Source organism: Chanos chanos, chromosome 7 (assembly GCF_902362185.1).
Source record: "Chanos chanos chromosome 7, fChaCha1.1, whole genome shotgun sequence".
Classification (NCBI taxonomy): Eukaryota; Metazoa; Chordata; class Actinopteri; order Gonorynchiformes; family Chanidae; genus Chanos; species Chanos chanos.
The window spans coordinates 28717071-28736702 of NC_044501.1; the positions used below are offsets into that span (position 1 = coordinate 28717071).

Here is a 19632-nt window from a genome sequence, read left to right on the forward strand (position 1 = left end):
AGGTGTTTGGTCAAAATGTTCCCCGATGAGTTGAAGCATAAAAAAGCCCCCGTCACATCAAAGACCAGCCACCGTAATCTATTCACGTGGCCTCAAAGTTAAACGGTGGCCTTTACCAAGCCATTTACCCGTGACTCCAGGGGTTGTATGCTTCTCAGTTACTGACCTGGAAATCGGTAAACCTCTTTTAAAAGTGTTTTATGATTATTTTCTTACTTTAACTGTAAAGAACAGATTTGGTTGACAGATCGCACTAATATGTTAGATTTTTGCAATTTCTGTTAAAGGATCTTACCCCTTGGGTTTGAAATGTATTTTACAGTTACGTTCATATTTATATTGAAACACGTTTTCTCTCGTGTTTGTCATTCCTATGAATCAGGGAGCAGCAGGACACAACAACTTAATTTTTGGTAAAAATGTAACGTAGTAAGCAGAATCCTTCTGTCTGAGTAATTGGATTATGGTAAATTAACGAACTGAAATCTCGCTGTTCCTGCAGTTACTCGGGCAGTACAAGCTGAATCTCATTGCCCGAACTTTTCATTGTATTCAATCTTTTTGGCCCATTCTTACCAAGGGAATGAGCAGCTATGAAGTGTACTGTAGATAAATTATGGAATATTTTAGTAGATGATCGAATATCTTCTGCTTCACTTCATTTTATCAGTGTGTGCTTATATTTGTTACCGCTTCTTATCGTACCTTCTTGCTCTGTCAGAAGAAATCGAGGAAAATGAAATCCTTGCGTTGGCCGGGAATCGAACCCGGGTCAACTGCTTGGAAGGCAGCTATGCTAACCACTATACCACCAACGCATGGATTTCCATTTATTGAAGTCGAAACTAACCCAAACCACTCGCGAGGTTTCTCTAACTGCAACCATGTGCAAAGAGACCGCTGAGCGCTAATTCAGTGAAAGTAGATGCTTTGGAGCATCTGTTCGGATAAACCTCTGCTACAATGCAGTATACCAGGAACTTAGGAGGGTTCTCCCAACCCCGACTCGTTATGTTTGATTTTTCATTATGAATCTTCAGAAGTTTTTTTAATATTATAGACTGAGGATTCCAGAGAGGTTTGGCTGTAAAATGTACGGGCTCAAAGCGCGGCGGATGCCTATCGACCGGCAAATTCCCCGCATATTCATTGATCCCCACACGACGGGTTTCAGAGTAATATCCGTGAATGCCGTTTCAATGTTGCTAACGCCACGTAAACAGGTAATAAGTATATATAGAGGTTTAATTCGTGCATATGGTTATTTTGAAAGGTTTTCTGAAACGGGTCATGCTAAAGACTGTATGATTTCTCGATGAAGCAGGGTTGCTCGAGAGGAGAGAGGGATGATGGCTTCATTAAGTGAACAGAGATTTTCCAACTGAAGCATAGAAGAGAATTGTTTTTGGATTAGAATCAAGAGAAAACCCACAAAAAGAGATGGAAAATGAGAAAAAAGAGAGTCTCGGAGGAACTGCATAAAAATGAGTAGGGTAATAGAAAAACAGTAAAAAAAAAAAAAAAAAAAGGGACAGCTGACGATGGAGGAGGAAAGCTACAGAGAGGAAACGAGGGGGAAAAAATAGAAAATGAGGAGGATGTTGTATTGAACAAAAGAATCAGAAACTCAAATAAAGACAAAGAGAGAGAGAGAGAGAGTGAGTTATTTTTGCTTTTTCTTGTCAGTCAGTCCTTTTGTTTTATCAGCTGAAATCCAGCATTCACAAATCCTTCCATAATCCTTTCACCATGAAGATGAAACACAGGCAGAGTCAATGCAGGGCCTACAGAAAGAGGAGCTGCCATTTTAACATGCTTGTCTCCTCTGGGCCACTTTCCTGCTGTAAACTCTGTTAGATGAGGGTGTTCTTATCTTTACAGAAGCTTTATTTTCTCAGGGTCTCTCAAAATTGTCTCGTCTTAAATCCAGACCTCACTGTTGTCTTCAAAATACTGTTGTACAGACCTCACAGTTGTCTCCAAAATCAACATACCAACTTGATTAAAAGCCCTTCATGGATACTGAAGTATCTATTTAACAGTTTGGAGACTTCGGGATCTTTTAACGTGCAAAAGTTGTTTCTAAGGGACACAAATGCTTTTATGAAAAGAAACACAGCGGAGGACCTTGCTCTTCGGAGACCACTTTGAGTTAAAAAAAGAATCTGCATCGTACAGTTATTAATTACCACTCAGGATCCAAACAGTAATTACAGACATATTACTTAATGATACTGTCCTCAGGATATCCATTCACTGGCTTTTAACACTCCTTCTCATTAGGGATGGATGTGAGATAGAGGGAAACAGAGAGGTAGTGGTGGTGGGGGTGATAGGCGGAGATATCTGATTTGTGTAGGTTTCTTTTTCTATTTGTTTTCTCGATCAGTTCATCAAACTGCACAGCGGCATGACTTCCTAAGAGCTGTCTGTCTCCACTCAAAGCTCTCTCTTATCTTGTCTTTCCTCTCTCTGTCCTAGTATGTCTAGATGAGCCAGTTTTAGCGCCATGCGTTTGTGTGACGTTACCTAATAGTAGGTATGTTTCCTAAACTCAGCAACCTGTTTATTTTAAAGCCCCCCCGTCCCCCCATCCCCTTGTCCCCTTGGGGATCAGATACGTGACACAATCTCTGTCATCAGCTTTTATTTTAACACTCTTTAAGCCATACACCACTGAGTTCAGAGAAAAGCGAAAGGGAAACCAGCATTGGAGCTTCCTGGATGCTAAATATTATCCATGTGACAACTGGCCCATTGTTTGAGAAAATACTTTAAGTCCGAATACCTGTCTAAACGTCTTTCTCAAATCGATAAAACGTTTTTGTTTTTTTTGTTTTTTTATCGCCATTATTTTTGTGGATTTTTTCATGTCTGCTCTTCCATCTAGACAGTGTAATATAGAGCTGAGCATTACCAATTTGTCTCTGTTGAGGCCTGAGGTGAGTTTTTGGAGTGCTGAAAAACCACTGAATGAAAGTTCTACATGTGCCATTCATTCTCAGTACGGTTATGGGGTGAAAAGAGGGTGCAGTGTTTCTTGGTGGGAGGGGACTAGCTATCAGCCTGCCTGATAAATCACAGCTCCTCTCCTGGTGCTCGGGCAACGTGAACTGTGTAAATCCATCCAGTGAGCAGCTGAGAGCTTCTTTCTGACTCCCAAGCTTAGCTGTTAACCACTTCCAGGCAGCTCTCCTGTTCAAAGACTAAATTTTGCCATTAATGGGGGAATTTTACATTGCTATTTTCAGTCGAGGGGTAGTTTGACTGTCCATCAGGAAAACTGGTCTTTTGAGTTATGTTGGAAATGACAGTTTCATGGCTTTGCATATTAAGGATATTTATTTGTTTTAAAGCACATGACAAGCCCCCTGGATTCTGTGGTAATGTGTATTAGTAAACCTCCAAACTGGAACAAGGAAAAGATGACGCATGTGATGTGGACGTGTGTGTCTGTGTGTGTACGTGTGTTGACACATTAGGAGGCTTAAATGTGTGGACAGCTGCAGAAAAATTGTCGCGTACACGCTCACAGAAACACACACACACACACACATACACACACACAGTGATGTTTGACCTGTTACCATCCTGCTCAGTACGTCATGCTTAGATCTGAGCTGACAGAACAGTACATTCAGGACTGTGCTGTGTGTGTGTGTGTGTGTCTGTGATTGTGTGTGTTTGTACACAGGGAAGAGGCTGTCTGGCTCACGTGCAATCCTGGGATGTGGGGATAGACAGAAATGAGACACCATGGACGTGTGTGTGTGTGTGTGTGTGTGTGTGTGTGTTTATTAACGGAAACCTCAGCTAAACTGAAAGCCCCTCAGGCAACAGACAGTGTCAGCTGTGGGTGGTGAGAGAAAGAGAAAGACAGAGAAATAGAAAGAGAAAGAGGGAGAGAGAGTGTTGAGTACTGGACTATCAGGATATGAACAAGTGAGTGATTTTGTGTTTTAATGTTTTTAATGGGCAGCCTGTGGCCTAACGCTTAGAGAAGTGGGCTTGTGACCAAAAGGTAGCTGGTTTGCTTCCCAGGACCGGTGAGACAAACATCCACAGCTGAAGTACAATTGGGCAAGGCACTACACCCCCAACTGCCTCTGGGTGCAGGTGTGCTGCCCATTGCTCCTGCACCTAGTGGTTGTGCGTGTTCACTACTGGTGTGTAAGGATGGATTAAATGCAGAGGTCAAATTCACTGCTAATCTTTTTTTAATCTTTTAATGTGTTTTATGTGTTTTAGTGGTTTCTCAGACAACCTGATCCAGGACATTATCTACAGTTACCTGGTGCTGCCAAACAGAGTCACTGTTCCATTGGTGGGAGATGTAGAGCTAGCCAAGCTTCGTTTTCCCATGCCAAAGGTACACTTATAAACATGCATACACACGCGCACACACACACACAGATACACACACAGACAGACTCACACACACACATACACTGATACACATACAGAGACACACACACGCAGATACACACACACAGATACACACACACACACAGATACACACACACACATACACTGATACACATACACACACACACACACACACACACACACACACACAGACATGAAGATGTAGACATAGTCAAGTAAATGTACAGATACTTTTACTATACAGTGGTGAGTACTTTTACTATGTAGTTGCAGTAACTCACCTTTCCAGTGTTATAATTCCAGACACTCTCTCTTACACACAGACACAGAAACAACAAATACACATACTCTGTCTCTCTCTCTCTCTTGCTCTGCCTCTTATACATGGTAGCCATTAATTCAGCCTTGCCATGCTATTGGTGCACAAACACACATTTGCGCGTGCACACACACACACACACACACACACACACACACACACACACACACACATACACACACACACACACAAACAGGTGCTCCATACCATTGCTTTATGTGTGTGTCTGTTGGCAGGGCGTGTTAAGAATTCACTTCCTGGAGGCTCAGGATCTGGAGGGCAAGGATAAGTTTCTGGGCGGACTCATCAAAGGGAAGTCCGATCCGTACGGCGTCCTTCAGCTCGGAAATCAGCTGTTCCAGAGCAAGACCATTAAAGAGTGCCTGCACCCTAAATGGAACGAAGTCTATGAGGTGAACACGCACATAGGCTGTATGTCTTCATTTACCACACACATAAACACATACCCAACCGTGTTTACCAGACGTGCATATATACATCAGGTGTGTGTGTGTGTGTGTGTGTGTGTGTGCGCATTTGTGTGTGTGTGTGTGTGTGTGTGTGTGTGTGCATGTGTGTGTACACCATGTTTGTGCGATGTTGTGTGGACAAAATGTCCCCATGATGCTAGAAACATCTGACCAGCCGTGGTTTTATGGGGACATTTGCTTGTCTCCACAACTTTAAATGTTTAGGGTTAGATTATTGTTCCTTAGTTACAGTATAGTGAGAGTCAATCAGGATTCCTCACCAAGATATAAATACAAATGAGTGTGTGTGTGTGTGTGTGTTTCTCCACCAGGCTTTGGTATACGAACACTCTGGTCAACATTTGGAGATCGAACTATTTGACGAAGACCCAGATAAGGATGATTTTCTGGGCAGGTACCACAGCCCCTCTCCCAAAATCTCAGCATGACTTTGTGTGTGTGTGTGTTTTCCCTCCCACGCCGTTAACTCCCCTGGTTTCACTGCCTGTCAGAATTTGGCACTGTCAGGCTAATTCAGGAGCCCAAATATCCTGAGTGGTTTTTCTTTTTAATTAAGATTGTCCAGGTGTGGCCACTTAACTGAGGACTCTAAGACATTAAGATAAATTACACGCTATTCATATATATAATATGTTTTATATATTGTATATACAGTATATAAAACATATTATATTGGTAAAGACTATATAACTTGGTCTAACCAACTAATTAACCCCCTTTTGAGTCCAAACATGAGATTAATTTGGGTAATCAGGTGTTGTAGAACACGCATAGTCCTAATTCTCACAGAACACAATGTCTCTGAGCTTTCAAACGATTTTTTCCCCCTTTTTTTTTTTTTGGTATTTATTTGTAATTGTTTCTCTGATATAGTGTTGCTTAACAAAATAGACCCAGGGATTGATTTTTTGTTTTCTTCATGGTAGAAGGAACATTGCTGACGGTCGTAGTAAACATGATTTTCACATGATGTGCAGTGAAATTTAATGCCCTGTGTGTGTGTGTGTGTGTGTGTGTGTGTGTGTGTGTGTGTATGTGTGCACATTAGCCAAAACCAAGGATGTATTGCTACGCTTTGGAGGAGACTGCTGTAACACATGCTCCATGGTGACTCTATGACTAACTAGAAAACAGCTTTGTTCATTCTCTCTGGTGGAGTACACACTTAAGAGGGAATGAATTATCAAACACACTTGTCTTTGAATGGGAGAGCATGTTTTTCTGGCTGTGTGAAAGATACATGGATAATGAATGATATTTCTGTGCTCTCGTAACTTTTAAGTCTCTAATTTCGTATCTTTTTAATTCCAGCCTCATGGTAGACCTAACAGAGTTACATAAGGAGCAGAAAGTTGATGAGGTAATAAAAAAAGGCTCGTTCTTTCAACTCTAACGTTTTGTTTTTTAAATCAATAGAACAACTTCCTGTAAAGGATTTCTTTCTGAGAAAAATATGCCTTTTCTTATCCTCAGAATAAACACCCACATTCAATTCTAAGTTGACTCTGAGAAAAGAGATTTGCTCAAAAGTGTACTGGACCAAGCCCTAAATGAAATTCCCTGAATTTGATCTCCTTGCTGAACTTACATATATATAAGTTGTATGTGAATGAGGTATTGTTTCCTCTTTCATGGCAACCAGGTTTTATTCCTTTTCACACCTCCCCCCAGCAACCGTTGCCAATGGTTACAGCTGGGCTGATATCTAAGGCAATTGATTTTTGTGGGGTTCAGAAAAAAAAATGTCCTTTATGAATTGAGAAGAGGCCAGTAATAGACTTTAAGTCTGAGAGCTGCCAGGCTGTGTGACACGGTGACATTTTTGTGTGTGTTGTAATCTATTGTTCCAGTGGTTTCAGCTGGAAGAGGCAACGACAGGGAAGCTGCATCTGAGAATGGAATGGCTCTCCCTTTATTCACAGCCTGAGAAATTGGAACAGGTAGGTGCACTCACACACATAGACCCGCACACACGCATACACACACACACACACACACACACACACACACACACACACACACACACACACACACAGGAAGAGAGAAAGGTTTGCATGCTCACACCAGTTACATTCCTTGCACATCTTCATTTTGTTTTCTAAGAAAATCTGCTTTACATCATTTTCCAAAACAGTGCTGTATTAAATCGGTGATGCTACTGTTGTCAACAGCCAACAGGCTTTATAAGCAGTGAAAAAAAAATTATAAGTAAACATGGTGAAAAAAAGTCTCAAAACAAGTAAAAACAGATCCTTTTCCATTCTCTCTCTGTGTCTGTCTCTGTCTCTCTCTCTTTCAGGTGTTGAGGAGCATCAGGGCTGATAAGTATCAGGCCCATGATAAAGACGCTCTCTCCTCTGCTCTGCTGGTTGTTCATCTGGACTCTGCCAGGAGTTTACCTGTAAGTTTATCCTGTGTGTACGTCTGCATGTACAGACTGGAAAAAAGCTGTCTTAACTATACCTGGAATAAACTCCACGATACTGTTATTCCTGCAAGACACTGTCAAGAACCTTCTCTGAGAACAACATAGACTATCACAAAGTAATTTTTTTTTCCTGTTACTTTCCTGTCCTAAACATAGCACAGGGTGTGTAATATAAGGAGTCTATTGTTCTGGCAAGCATTTTAACTTGTCTTACAGCAGTTCCTAGAAAGCCAGTAAAACTCACTGTAATAGGTCGTCTTGTGAGGGGAGTGTCTCGCTTCCACCAACGGGTCTTTCTGGTAATGGAACTGGAACGTGTCAGAAGCACAAGACACATATACTGTACATACACACACACACACACATACACACATGCACAAACTTGTTTCATCTGTCCTCGTTTGGCAAACATGCTTCACTCAGTCACTCAGTCAGTCAGTAAACATGCACCGTGCTGGACTAATTGGTGTCCGTTTGTTTCTGACTTTTATAACTTGTAAATTCCTCAGGTTAGTTCTCTACTGTGGCATTTTACACGATGTCTCCGCCCACGCTCAAACTCTCTGCTCCATTCACGCCCCCTATGAAACATTACCTCACCCTGGACAAAACAAATATGCAGGAGGATCATTTTAAGCCATGATATCATGGCATCTCTGATTGGCTGAAATGGTGTGTCAATTAGTGATAGCCAAGCCCTCACTAAGGTTAATGACATACTTTTTATGACACAGTGTCCTACAGTGTCAACGATGAGAAGGTCAACTCTGGGTAATAATCTGTTTAGTGGATCTTTAGTAGCGTAATCATGAAATTAAGTGATAAAATTAATTAACTACCTCTATGATGCAACGCTGATACCCGTCGAGGTTTTAATAACCCCAAGAGGTTATGTAATTAGCATTACGTGAGTATAATGAGAAAATGTAAAGAGTTACACTTTAGCTGCACAGAATTTACACACCTATGAACTTTGGGCAATAGTCATCAAGGTACTCTCTAAAAATGGAGGTTCCGTTGATTCAATGTTCTACCTTTTCCGTCCGAAGAGCGTGTTTGAGGGCAGCTTCGGGTGCGGAAACCTAAAGGAGAGAAGGGCATCGGGTCTAGTCTTTTGCGAGAACGACTCTTCGCTCTGTAGAACGTTACTTGTGAGTTCTACCAGACTTCTGCATCCTGGTAATCTTCGACTAGCGATTAGCTAGTACAGCTAACACTATAATCCAGTGTCCGTAACCATACTGGAAACCATGAAATATCAAAAGGTCAAACGATAAGGCATGCGGATTATCCCAATTGCATGAGGGTAATCCTTAATTTAAGGTTTTGCAAAATTAATACGCCTAATTTGTTTTAGTTAAAGACATGAAACGAACAAGGGATAAGCTGATGACAAGTGTTAAGGCTAAATAAAGCAGGCTTGCACAGTGACGTGTGTGTGTGTGTGGTGGTTTGAAAGCAGTTATGTGATAGTCAAATGGATACGTGATGATGTGGATTAGGGTAATTACAGTGTCCATGTGATCTTTTTAACACCCCATCCGTACCGAATCTTCCCCCAACCATCTCCCCTCAACTCATCCTTTGGTTACACACACTCTTGTCATTTCTCAAAATGGAGAGAGAGAGAAAGAGTGAGAGCGAGCGAGTTATGTCAAACCAATTTGAGGGATGACACTTTAAAAGGTTTCATGATTCATATTGAGAGATTGCTCTTTCAATTGATACAGTTAACCTTTGTTGTTTTATAATTTGATTTGCTCCTACTTCTGATTCATCTGTGCTGTTTTCTTTGAAAGGTTCTCCAGAGCGAATCAGATTTTCATTGTTTAGGCCTCAACTGAAATCTTTCATCAGTCCAGAAAAAAAAGATTAATCTTAAGATGAATTAATATTAAGATTAATCACAGAAGATAGGAATAAGTTCTTAACAACATATATTTTGGTGTGTGTCTGTATACGAATATGCATAAGGATTCACAGTGTCATAAGCTGCATAAAAAGTTTCATGTGTAACGGCACAAAAACCCCCTCTCCATGTTCTCTGCTAACCTAAGCCATTATTTGTGCTTATTCAGTGCTTCTAGCTGAATTTCATTCAGTTCGTGAAGGTAACAGATAACTTTGATGTCCCCTCAGAGAAAATTGTCCTCACCACACTGTATAATTTTCACTCTTTTCTAGGATATCAAAGAGTTTGCCATGTTATGGAGATCTTACCAGTCATTTCCTACATTACTCCCTCATGTTAACCCTACCATATTAATTCTCTCCCTCCCCCCCTTCCTCCCTTCTCTTCCTCACTCTCACCCACTCTCTCTTTTTGGAAAGAGCTACCCACTTGACTTTAACCAAGAGGGGCCCAAGCACTCTTACAAAGGCCTGAAGGTACAGTGAGCATGCCTGTACCATGGAGACTGCGGCCGGACGCGCCTGCACCCGCGCCCCTGTGCCTGGGTTTTCGGCCTCCCTGTTCTGTCTGTTTGTGCCCGTCATCCGTGTTATTCCTGTTTAGCCGGTTGCCATAGCGCTGCTCCACTTCAGGTGGTCCTGTGTGTTTGTAATGTAAGAAATTAACATAAGCATCTTATTCATTGGCATAATAACCCTTGTGTTAATTAATTATCATATTTATCAGAAAATTTCCAGAAGTTTTCTCTCATTTGTGTGCATGGACCGGTAGTTGTATGCCATGTCAAAAAGACCATCTGAAGTGAAAGTTTGAAAATTGTTTTCTCTTCTGGTTTATGCACATTGTCAATTCTGTAGATTTTTTTGTACAGTAGCTTGTTTTGTTTTGTTTTGTACCCCATTTATGTTGGGTAATTGAAGTTTAGTGATTGGCTTGTCACCCTATCACTCATGATCAGTGGCTCTCTGATTGGTTAAAGTCCTCACGCACATTGTTAGCATGGCAAACAGTTTGCTATTAGTTCATGGCTCCCTACCTAGAAGTGCTAGTGTGTATACATCTACTTATCATTCATTCTTACATCATGTGTGGAAACAAACCATAAAACTTTGTGTGTGTTTGTATGTGTGTATGAGCGTGTATTTGATATTTTGTGTGGTGTTCTTTGTCTGTGTGTGTTTGATCTGTTTGATTTACAATACTTCTGGACCTACTTGTGAAATAGCTTTGTGGTTATAATGTGACTTAAAAAAAATTAGTTTTGTACCATATTTATGCTAGTTTTTACCCTGTTCTCCCAATTTTGACTATATAGTGTTATATATGTAATGTATAAGTTTTGAATGGTGAACCCAGACATAGTATTAACACCAATGGCCTGGTTTGACTGATAACGTCAGTTATTCATTACCTTTGTCAATCTCAGAGACAATACTGGATTTAAAATTATCTTCATGTATCGTTTTATTAAGTGTGCAGTTTGTGGTTCTGCTGAGGTGATGAGTTTGTGTGTTCTTGTTTTGATTAAGTGATGTTGTGTGTATTGTCCATAATGACAGTCTGTTTTCTCCTCTCCTTTTCGCAGTCTGGCAAGAAAGTTAACACTGATCCAAGCCCGTATGTGCAGTTTAGCGTCGGAAAGAAAACCTACCAGAGCAAGGTGCAATAACACTTCTGCTTTTGTAACAATGGCGCCCTCATGTGGACAAATGATGCAAAGTCAAGTGTCAGTTTCTTTTAAAGCCCTTGGGTTGACAGGTGGTAGTCATGTGGGGGAAAGTATTTCGTAAATGCACAGGGCCGTGTGTGATACAGCCCCACATCACAGTAGTCATCAGACCAAACACTCAGCGAGAACCTAAATTTATCATATGTTTCTATCCTACACATGACCAGTAGTGTCCTGTTTGATATGATATATTTGTATCCTACACATGACCAGTAGTGTCCTGTTTGATATGATATATTTCTATCCTACACATGATCAGTAGTGTCCTGTTTGATATGATATATTTCTATCCTACACATGACCTGTAGTGTCCTGTTTGATATGATATATTTGTATCCTACACATGACTGACAGCGAGTGCTGTGTGTTTCTTGTTGTGGTCAGGTGCGTTATAAGACAAGTGAACCACTGTGGGAAGAAGCCTACACGTTCCTCATACACAACCCTCATGTTCAGAGCCTGGAAGTGGTGGTACGCCTCACACACACACACACACACACACACACACCCATTCACGTGCACACACACATACACACACACACGCACACTCTTATGTACTTAAATACATTCCATGCAATAAAACTGACTGAGAAAAACATTCTAGTTCCTCAAAATTGCACTACGCTCCACTCAAAATATGAAATCACAGACAACTTATGGTGTATCTATATTCATTTAACATCCAAACATCCATACTCATTTTAAGCCTGTTTTGCTCCTTGCCTCAGACATTAAAATGATAAATAAGAGTGACATTTTAGAGTCTTTGTTGTGAGAGCTGGGAGCTCTCTCGGTTTCCGTGACGACATTCTGTGCCGGCCCCTCAGGTGAAGGACGATAAGCACAAGTGCAAACTGGGTAATCTTCAGATCAGCTTGAGCAGGTTACTGGTGGAAGAGGACATGACACTGACTGAGCAGTTTCCCCTCTCCAACTCTGGGCCCAACTCTACCATCAAACTCAAGATGGCACTCAGGGTCAGTGTGTGTGTGTGTGTGTGTGTGTGAGTGTTTGTGCTTTGCTATATGTTTCTGAGAGAGAAATGAATAAGTGTGTATATGATATCATATCATTTAATACTGTGAAGTTGCGTGGTTAACGGACTGAAGGATGAGTGTAAATGAGGATTTGATTTGTACGTGTCTGTTTGTAGGAGAATGAGTGTGGGTTGTGAAAATGTGTATGTATGCACGGGTGTTCTTGCGTATCACGTGTTTCTGTATCCTGCAGTGCATCGAGTGTATGTATGTGTGTTTGTGTGTCTGTATGATACCCACCCAGAATTCAAATTTCAATTGGTGTCTAAATCCACAGATCCTCTGTGGAGAGCGAGAGATGGCGTCTGGCCAACCATCCTCCGTGCAAGTCAGACGAGCCGATTCCAGCAACTCCACCTCTCCAAACCATCACCCCAGCTCCTCCAAAACCCAAACCAAACCCACACCCACACCCACGCCCACGCCCACACCCGCCGCCTCTCTCTCCCCCGCCCCCGTGCAGCAGGGCCAGAGAGGGGGAGAGGGCAGCCCCGTGCGGCTGGCGGAGGTGGGGCGTAGTGTCTCCAGCCAGGCCATCAGCAGTGCCCATAAAGAGCAGTCCCACAGGGACTCCACCCCCAGCCTGGCCTCAGACACCTCCCTGCCCTGCGCCACCCTGGAGCTCCAGCAGAGACTACGTCACCTGCAGAAGTGAGTGATAGAAGAGAAACTGGAAAAACCTGGAAACTTCTGTTACAGAGTGGAAGTTGAGGGTAAATCACAAACAGAGATGAGCAGATTCTCTCAGAGAAACATAGATAGTTTAATGAGATTCCTCATGATAAAGTCAGACACTGAGAGAGAAAGAAAGAAAGAACAAAAGAAAGAAAGAAAGAACAAAAGAAAGAGTGCTAGAGAGAAAGAAAATAGAGAGAGAGAGACACACACAGAAGGAGAGGGAGAGAAAGAGAAGAAAATAGAGACAGAGAGTCAGAAGCAAAGCCATTTACTGGATGTCCCAGTGTGATTCTTGGCCTGCGTGCCAAAGCTCTGGAGTTTGATACATTGTTCACTTTTTGCCCTGAAGTGTAGTTCATTTTGTACACATGCGAAACTGGTATGGAATGTAACCAAACCGTCAGTATGTGATTTGTGGAGCTTGTGTGTGTGTGTGGGTGGGTGTGCATACACGAGCGTGTGTCTGTGTGCGTGTATGTGTAAATCTCTCTCTCTGTCTCTGCAGTGGCTCTGGTCCCAGCCAGTATCCACTGGGTGAAATCCAGCTCACAGTCAGACACAGTTCTCAGAGGAACAAACTCATTGTGGTGGTCCACGCCTGCCGGTGAGGAACACACACACGCACACACCCACACACACACATAGGCACACGCACATGCAAACACACACACGCGCATGCGAGCCCGCACACACACACACACACACACACACACACACACACTTCCCCGTGTGAGATTGTCTGCCCTCTAACTGAATGTGAATGTGGTTTTGTCCTCAGTAATCTGATAGCATTGAATAAAGAAGGCTCTGATCCGTATATCCGCCTCTACCTGCTCCCTGATAAGAGTCGCAGTGGCCGCAGGAAAACCACCATGATGAAGAGAAACCTTAATCCCATCTACGACCAGTCGTAAGAACACACACACACACTCACTCAACCCCATCTACAACCAGTTGTCAGAACACAGACACACACACACACACTCACTCAACCCCATATACAACCAGTTGTCAGAACACAGACACACACACACACACTCACTCAACCCCATCTACAACCAGTTGTCAGAACACAGACACACACACACACACACTCACTCAACCCCATCTACAACCAGTTGTCAGAACACAGACACACAGACACACACACACACACACAGTCATACACTCAGTTCCATTTATGTTCAGCAGTAAGAACACAACATCTACAATAAGTCATATCACACACATGCACGCGCACACACACACACACACACACACACACACACACACACACACACACAAACACGTGCAGTTCCTTCGGCCACAACCAGTCAGCCTGTTATAACAAAACACACACACACAAAACTTCTAAACTGACATAGCCGATAACACAATACTCACACAAGCCAAAACTGAACCAACACTGAACTAGTGAGGTATAACCTCAACTCTGACCACATTAAAGAATAGACCCTCACACTCAGGACTGCAGACCTAACTTTAGGAACATTGTGTGTGTGTGTGTGTGCTGCTGTGCTGTCGACAGGTTTGAGTTTAGTGTGTCCATGGTGGAGCTGCACAGACGGACTCTGGATGTAGCAGTGAAAAACGGAGGAGGACTACTCTCTAAAAACAAAGGCCTTTTGGGCAAGGTGTGACACAACGCACACAAGCTCTCTCTCTCTCTCTCCGTGTCTCTCTCTCTCTCTGGGTCTGTCTCTCTCTCTCTCTCTCAGGGGCTGTCTCTCTCTCTGTGTCTGTCTCTATCTCTTTGTTGCACTCTGTTCTTTCTCTATCTTCCTCCCTTTCTCTCTCAGACAGAATTTCTGAATAAACATGTGTGTTAATTTATGTTATGCCTTTGCTGTAGGTACTAGTGGATTTGTCCAGTGATGAGATTTCCAAAGGATGGACTCAATGGTACGATATTCTCTCTCTCTCTCTCTCTCTCATCCATTTAGTCATTTTCTCCTTTGTGAACTTGCTGGGCTCTGATGTGTGGAAGCTGATTAGAGGTGATTAAGCTTTGCTAAATCATGTTGGAAGATCACTCCTGATATTATTAACAGTGAAAGCTTGCATCAACACTTTAATTAGAATCTATTAGAGGAGAGGAAATACTTCTAGCGCATCATTGTCCCAATTAACTCCTAAAGATTTGACTCTATGACCTTAAATAAGTTTTACCTGACATCCACGGGCATCAGTAGCACCTCACAAGATAGGAGAAATGGACTTATGAAGGACTGGCATCTGATTTTCTTTCATTCTTTCTCCCCCCCCCCCCCCCCCCCCCCCCCGTCAGGTATGATCTGACTGCAGATGGGTCACCGAAAATAGTTCAGGCCTGAAAGCGGGAGAGTGAGTGTGGGACAGAGTTAAACGACCAGGGGACTGGAGAGCCCAGGAACTGGGGGCGTACGCATATCGGGTACTCTGGAAAGAAACGAAAAAAAAAAAGGCAGAGTTACCCCAGAGGAGAGCTTACCGCATCAGGAGGGCATCCTTTTCCAAAAAAAAAAAAAAAAACGAGAGAAAACAATGAACGACAAATCAAGCAATCTCTGATGGGAGTTAACGAGGTGTTAAAGAAAATGACCAACACACACACACGCAAACAGCAATCATAATCATTATTGCAAACACACAAACTCTCACTCCATTGCATGTCTGATCATGTTTGCTTTGAATGTTGCATTAGACCATATCCTGCACTTGAAGATTTGTATGATAACAGCTCTTAGCTTAAATATCTGAATATTATTCAGTTCAAAGGATCACAGAAAAAAAAAAAGAAAATCAGTCACTGAAGTTAACAAGCAACAACAATTCCAATTTACTGCCTTAATTTTCTACGTTATCAGTGTTAAAATATGTAATCGTATGCACTGTATGCAATTTTGGAAATATTCTCAGTTTTGAGAATCGCAGGGGTTTGTATCGCTTTGTGTCAAGCGCAGTTCCGTCAGAAAAAAAATTGTTTTATTTTATTTTATTGTGTTTTAGTAAATGTCAGATACTTTTTGCTGGACTTCTCTTCAACAGGCACACTGATGCAAGCAACCTGAAAAAAAACAAAAACAACAACAAAAAACATTAAGAGCTACGACACTGTTAACCAAAGAAACAGCTTCAGAAATTCATCTGAAATATTAGTTGTTAGCACTACACAATTTTGTGAAATGGGTTTAAGTTGTAGCGACTTTTTTTCAGCATTTTGTTATGCTACAGTCATGACAGTTATTCCTTTACAGTTTACTCCTTGTTCTTTGTTGTGTATTGTGAAAGGTAGCTTTCCATTTAAGAGTTTTCTGATATTTCATTTCCTTTTGTGATCAGTGAAGATACTTTATTTTCAAAGTATTTTATTTCTCATTGTTCATGACACTGTGAAGGGGATATTTAAACATACTGCAAAACACACTGCAGTGGACAGAAACTCGGAAGGACGATGGACGTCTGGTAAGATTGTACTGTAAAGCCAACACGTGGAAGACTGCTTCTTTTCTGTTAAATGTTTGTAAATTATGACTTTCGTCGAAAAACTATGAACGAAGAGCCAATTTAGTGATGACTGTAAAATGGCTTGAGAATGGAGCTGCTGGAATGACTTGTCTTTTTCTGCATCATCAGCATGACTCTCTTTCCTCTTTAAATAAACATGAACAATGACAAGATTTTATTTAAATCTTAGTAAATAACCGATAACAGATTTCCAGTTTACTGCTTGACTTCTTGGTCATGGTATCTCCCCGTGCCTTATTTGAGCAGATTCATTCTCTATTAACATGAAGAAAACTGTTAAGTATAATTGAAAGTGTGCATATGTTTTTATGTTTGCATAAGATTCCTCTGAACTATGTAAATAAAGACTTTCCCCCCTCTTCATTCAAGAATGTGGATCTTCTAATTTCCCCATATAAAGTCCTGAAATTGTATCTGTACTCATTATTCAGAAGTATTTTTTCAAATAACCTTTTGTTAAAACATCACTTTTTTTTCAATAAAGTGGTCAGACTCAGACAGTTAGATTAATTGTTTCCCCAGGTTAGTTATTATGCAAAGTAGTGCTTTACAGTTAGCCCCTTGATCCAAAAATGAAAAGTGTGCAGAGAACAGCAAAGTAACATTCTTACACAACCACTCTTTATAATTGACATCATTTAAAAATTAGAATACCTTTCACTTTTGAAGTTGAATAGAAACTGTATTGTACTGCTGAACACATAAAGAATAATCAAATGTCTAATCCTACGTATAGACTGAGATGCTTCGGGTGTCCAGGTGCAGCCAAGATCTCAATACATAGCCTGCTATTTATCTGTAGATAGTCTATAACTGCAATGTGCAATGTTTCTGAGGCCTCTTTGACATTTTATCTTTATTCTTTTTAAAATAGAGCTCACGGCATATTGTACGCATTTTTCATTATTAGATGAAGAGGACTGGTAGGCCATTCACGAAAAGTAATATACTGCAGCCCAGTACAGGTACTACAAATACACATTTATTTGAGAGATGCTGAATTGTAAATATGGCATTAAGGAGAGTCATCAGCAATATATATACATTCATAAAGAACCTTTCTGAAGAGAGAAATAAAACGCACAGAAATATAAATGTCGAAACACGTTAACAGTAGCCTATCCAGTGCTAGATGGGTGTTCTACTGAGAAACATTAAGATTTTTCTTGGACGAATGGAGCAGACTGAGGCCCCAAACATCGAAGATGAAAATCAAACTAAAAGAAAAAAACGAAAAATACAGACTACAGGTAGGTGGATGGACCTTTTGGTCAGTATCAACTTCGCGAGCATGACTAAAACACACAAGTTCCGTTTGATTTGCGTCAGTTATTGAGTCCACTGATTCTCGTTCACTTTCCCTTGAAACAGTCGGGCAGTTCTTTTTAAACAGCGTCACCAGGTAGCATCACATTAACGTTTGTATTTGAGCTCAACTCATACCGGGTAGAGGATGAAACACAGTTGCCAAAAAGTCAAACAGAATGACTGATATGCAACACAGCCCGTAGTCATGTAGACGACATCTTAAAACTGCGGAGACCTCAAAACAAAACTAAAAAACAGACAAACAAAAAACTTCTGTCCAGTTTACATCCGAACTCCTTGGGGCAGGGGTAATTCACTCGAGTACTTGAATTCTCCGTTGTGCGTTATAAACCGCACAGACATTCGACACTGCCCGTTTAAATTCCAGGAAACATCACTGTTTGGCTTTTTTGAGAATGGTTCCCACAGCTGAAATAACTGTCGTCTTGGTACCACTGGCGGTGGTGGTGACAGACACGACTCCCGGTAAAGTAGCTGTCGTCGTTAAGAGTGCTGGCTGTGCTAGGGTGACCGGGACAGCCGAATCCCATTTACTCTTTCTCTTCTGGGCTTCTGTCGACGTTGAGGTCGTTGTGTTGGTGGTCGGTGCAGCCGCGTTAGTGGTGGTGCCTTTTTTGGTGCCAGTCACAAACTCAATCTTGGTTCTTTCCTTTTTGGCCTTCTCAAGTTTGTCCATCTCGACTTTCTGTGCTTTGGCTAATGCCTCGTAATAAGAATCCTCTGACCAGCCATGTGGATCAAACATGTCCTTTGGATAGTTGGTTCCAAGTTCATCGATTCCACAGTACTGGATGAGTTTTTCATATATGCTGGGGTTGCGAAACTCTTTCTTCTTTTGAATATGACTGTTGGTGTCAAAGTCTCCATGCAGTTTGCGTTCGTACAGTCTTAAGATCTTCTCCTGGAGGTGACTGGAACAGCGACCTGGTGGTTCGGGAGGAATACGGATTTCGTCCGGAGACATGTTCCGAACCTTCTCGGAAAACTGTGCGACTAGTTCGTTGGGATCCTTAGCCTCTTCTACAGAAGCGTCTTTAGAGTCATCATGGTCTCCCATGTCAGAATCGTCGGCTTCCGAGTTTCTAGTGCTGCCATCGCTGTCCTCGTTAGCTGAGCCCTTCTCGTCACCGTCTTCCATACGGCTGAAGTCGTCATCGCCATAACTGGCCGATACTAATCCACCGTGAGCTTCTCTTTCGTCGGTTTCGGGGTCTGATTCTTGCTCAGAATCATCTCCGTAAGCTGCTAAGGATGATAAAAGTGAACTCTTGTTGGTGCCCGCCATTGTTAGACCTCAAAGTTGCGGTGTCGTCGTCTTCTTCTAGTTGTTTCTCGAGATCCTTCCTATTTTTGAAAAACTAATGTTGGTGCACTGTCGCCATCTGCCTAAGTGGAGGTATTACAGTCCACTAGACTTCCGCCACCAACAGACCCAGGATAAGCTGTCTCAGCTCTTCACAGTACATTCGCATCTATGATGGAAACGTCGTTTCTGATCAGAGATCAGTTGGTGGTACTATCATAGGAACGTCTCGCTAGAGTTTGCAAACGCACGTTCTATTGATAAGTACACGTCATTACGCAACCAACTTCAATTTTTTTACGCGGGACTGTAGCGGCGGAAAGATTGATTTGTGGTGAGTTCCTGCATTGTATATTAAACAATTATTGAAATATTTGAGATAACACAGTCATCTTACATTCTATTCAGGGAATATATTTCGGAAATAATCTTCAATTTCTTGTAAACTAGAACAAAACGGGTGCTGGTTAGCAGTTAGCACCGCAACAGTTTGCCAACTCTACTTCGTTGAGT

The 19632-nt window shown here is 41.8% G+C and overlaps 2 protein-coding genes and 1 non-coding gene across 3 annotated transcripts in view; 1 reads left to right on the forward strand and 2 right to left on the reverse strand.

The window, feature by feature from the left end:
- Nucleotides 1-15313, forward strand: part of esyt2b (extended synaptotagmin-like protein 2b) — a 35391-nt gene extending 20078 nt beyond the window's left edge. The window contains exons 8-23 of the mRNA XM_030779147.1: nt 4249-4369; nt 4942-5118; nt 5508-5590; nt 6508-6556; nt 7047-7136; nt 7496-7597; nt 9956-10012; nt 11122-11196; nt 11650-11736; nt 12093-12242; nt 12580-12953; nt 13486-13584; nt 13759-13890; nt 14509-14614; nt 14833-14882; nt 15268-15313. Of these exons, the coding sequence (XP_030635007.1) occupies nt 4249-4369; nt 4942-5118; nt 5508-5590; nt 6508-6556; nt 7047-7136; nt 7496-7597; nt 9956-10012; nt 11122-11196; nt 11650-11736; nt 12093-12242; nt 12580-12953; nt 13486-13584; nt 13759-13890; nt 14509-14614; nt 14833-14882; nt 15268-15313 (1798 nt within the window). The remainder of the gene's footprint in view (nt 1-4248; nt 4370-4941; nt 5119-5507; nt 5591-6507; nt 6557-7046; nt 7137-7495; nt 7598-9955; nt 10013-11121; nt 11197-11649; nt 11737-12092; nt 12243-12579; nt 12954-13485; nt 13585-13758; nt 13891-14508; nt 14615-14832; nt 14883-15267) is intronic.
- Nucleotides 747-818, reverse strand: trnag-ucc (transfer RNA glycine (anticodon UCC)). The gene has a single exon. It is a non-coding gene; the product is annotated as a tRNA-Gly (tRNA).
- Nucleotides 15314-17482: 2169 nt separating the features above from the next.
- Nucleotides 17483-19121, reverse strand: sap30bp (SAP30 binding protein). The gene has a single exon (XM_030780535.1). The coding sequence runs from the start codon at nt 19099-19101 to the stop codon at nt 18190-18192; it is 912 nt and encodes a 303-aa protein (XP_030636395.1). The 5' UTR covers nt 19102-19121; the 3' UTR covers nt 17483-18189.
- Nucleotides 19122-19632: the final 511 nt, after the last annotated feature.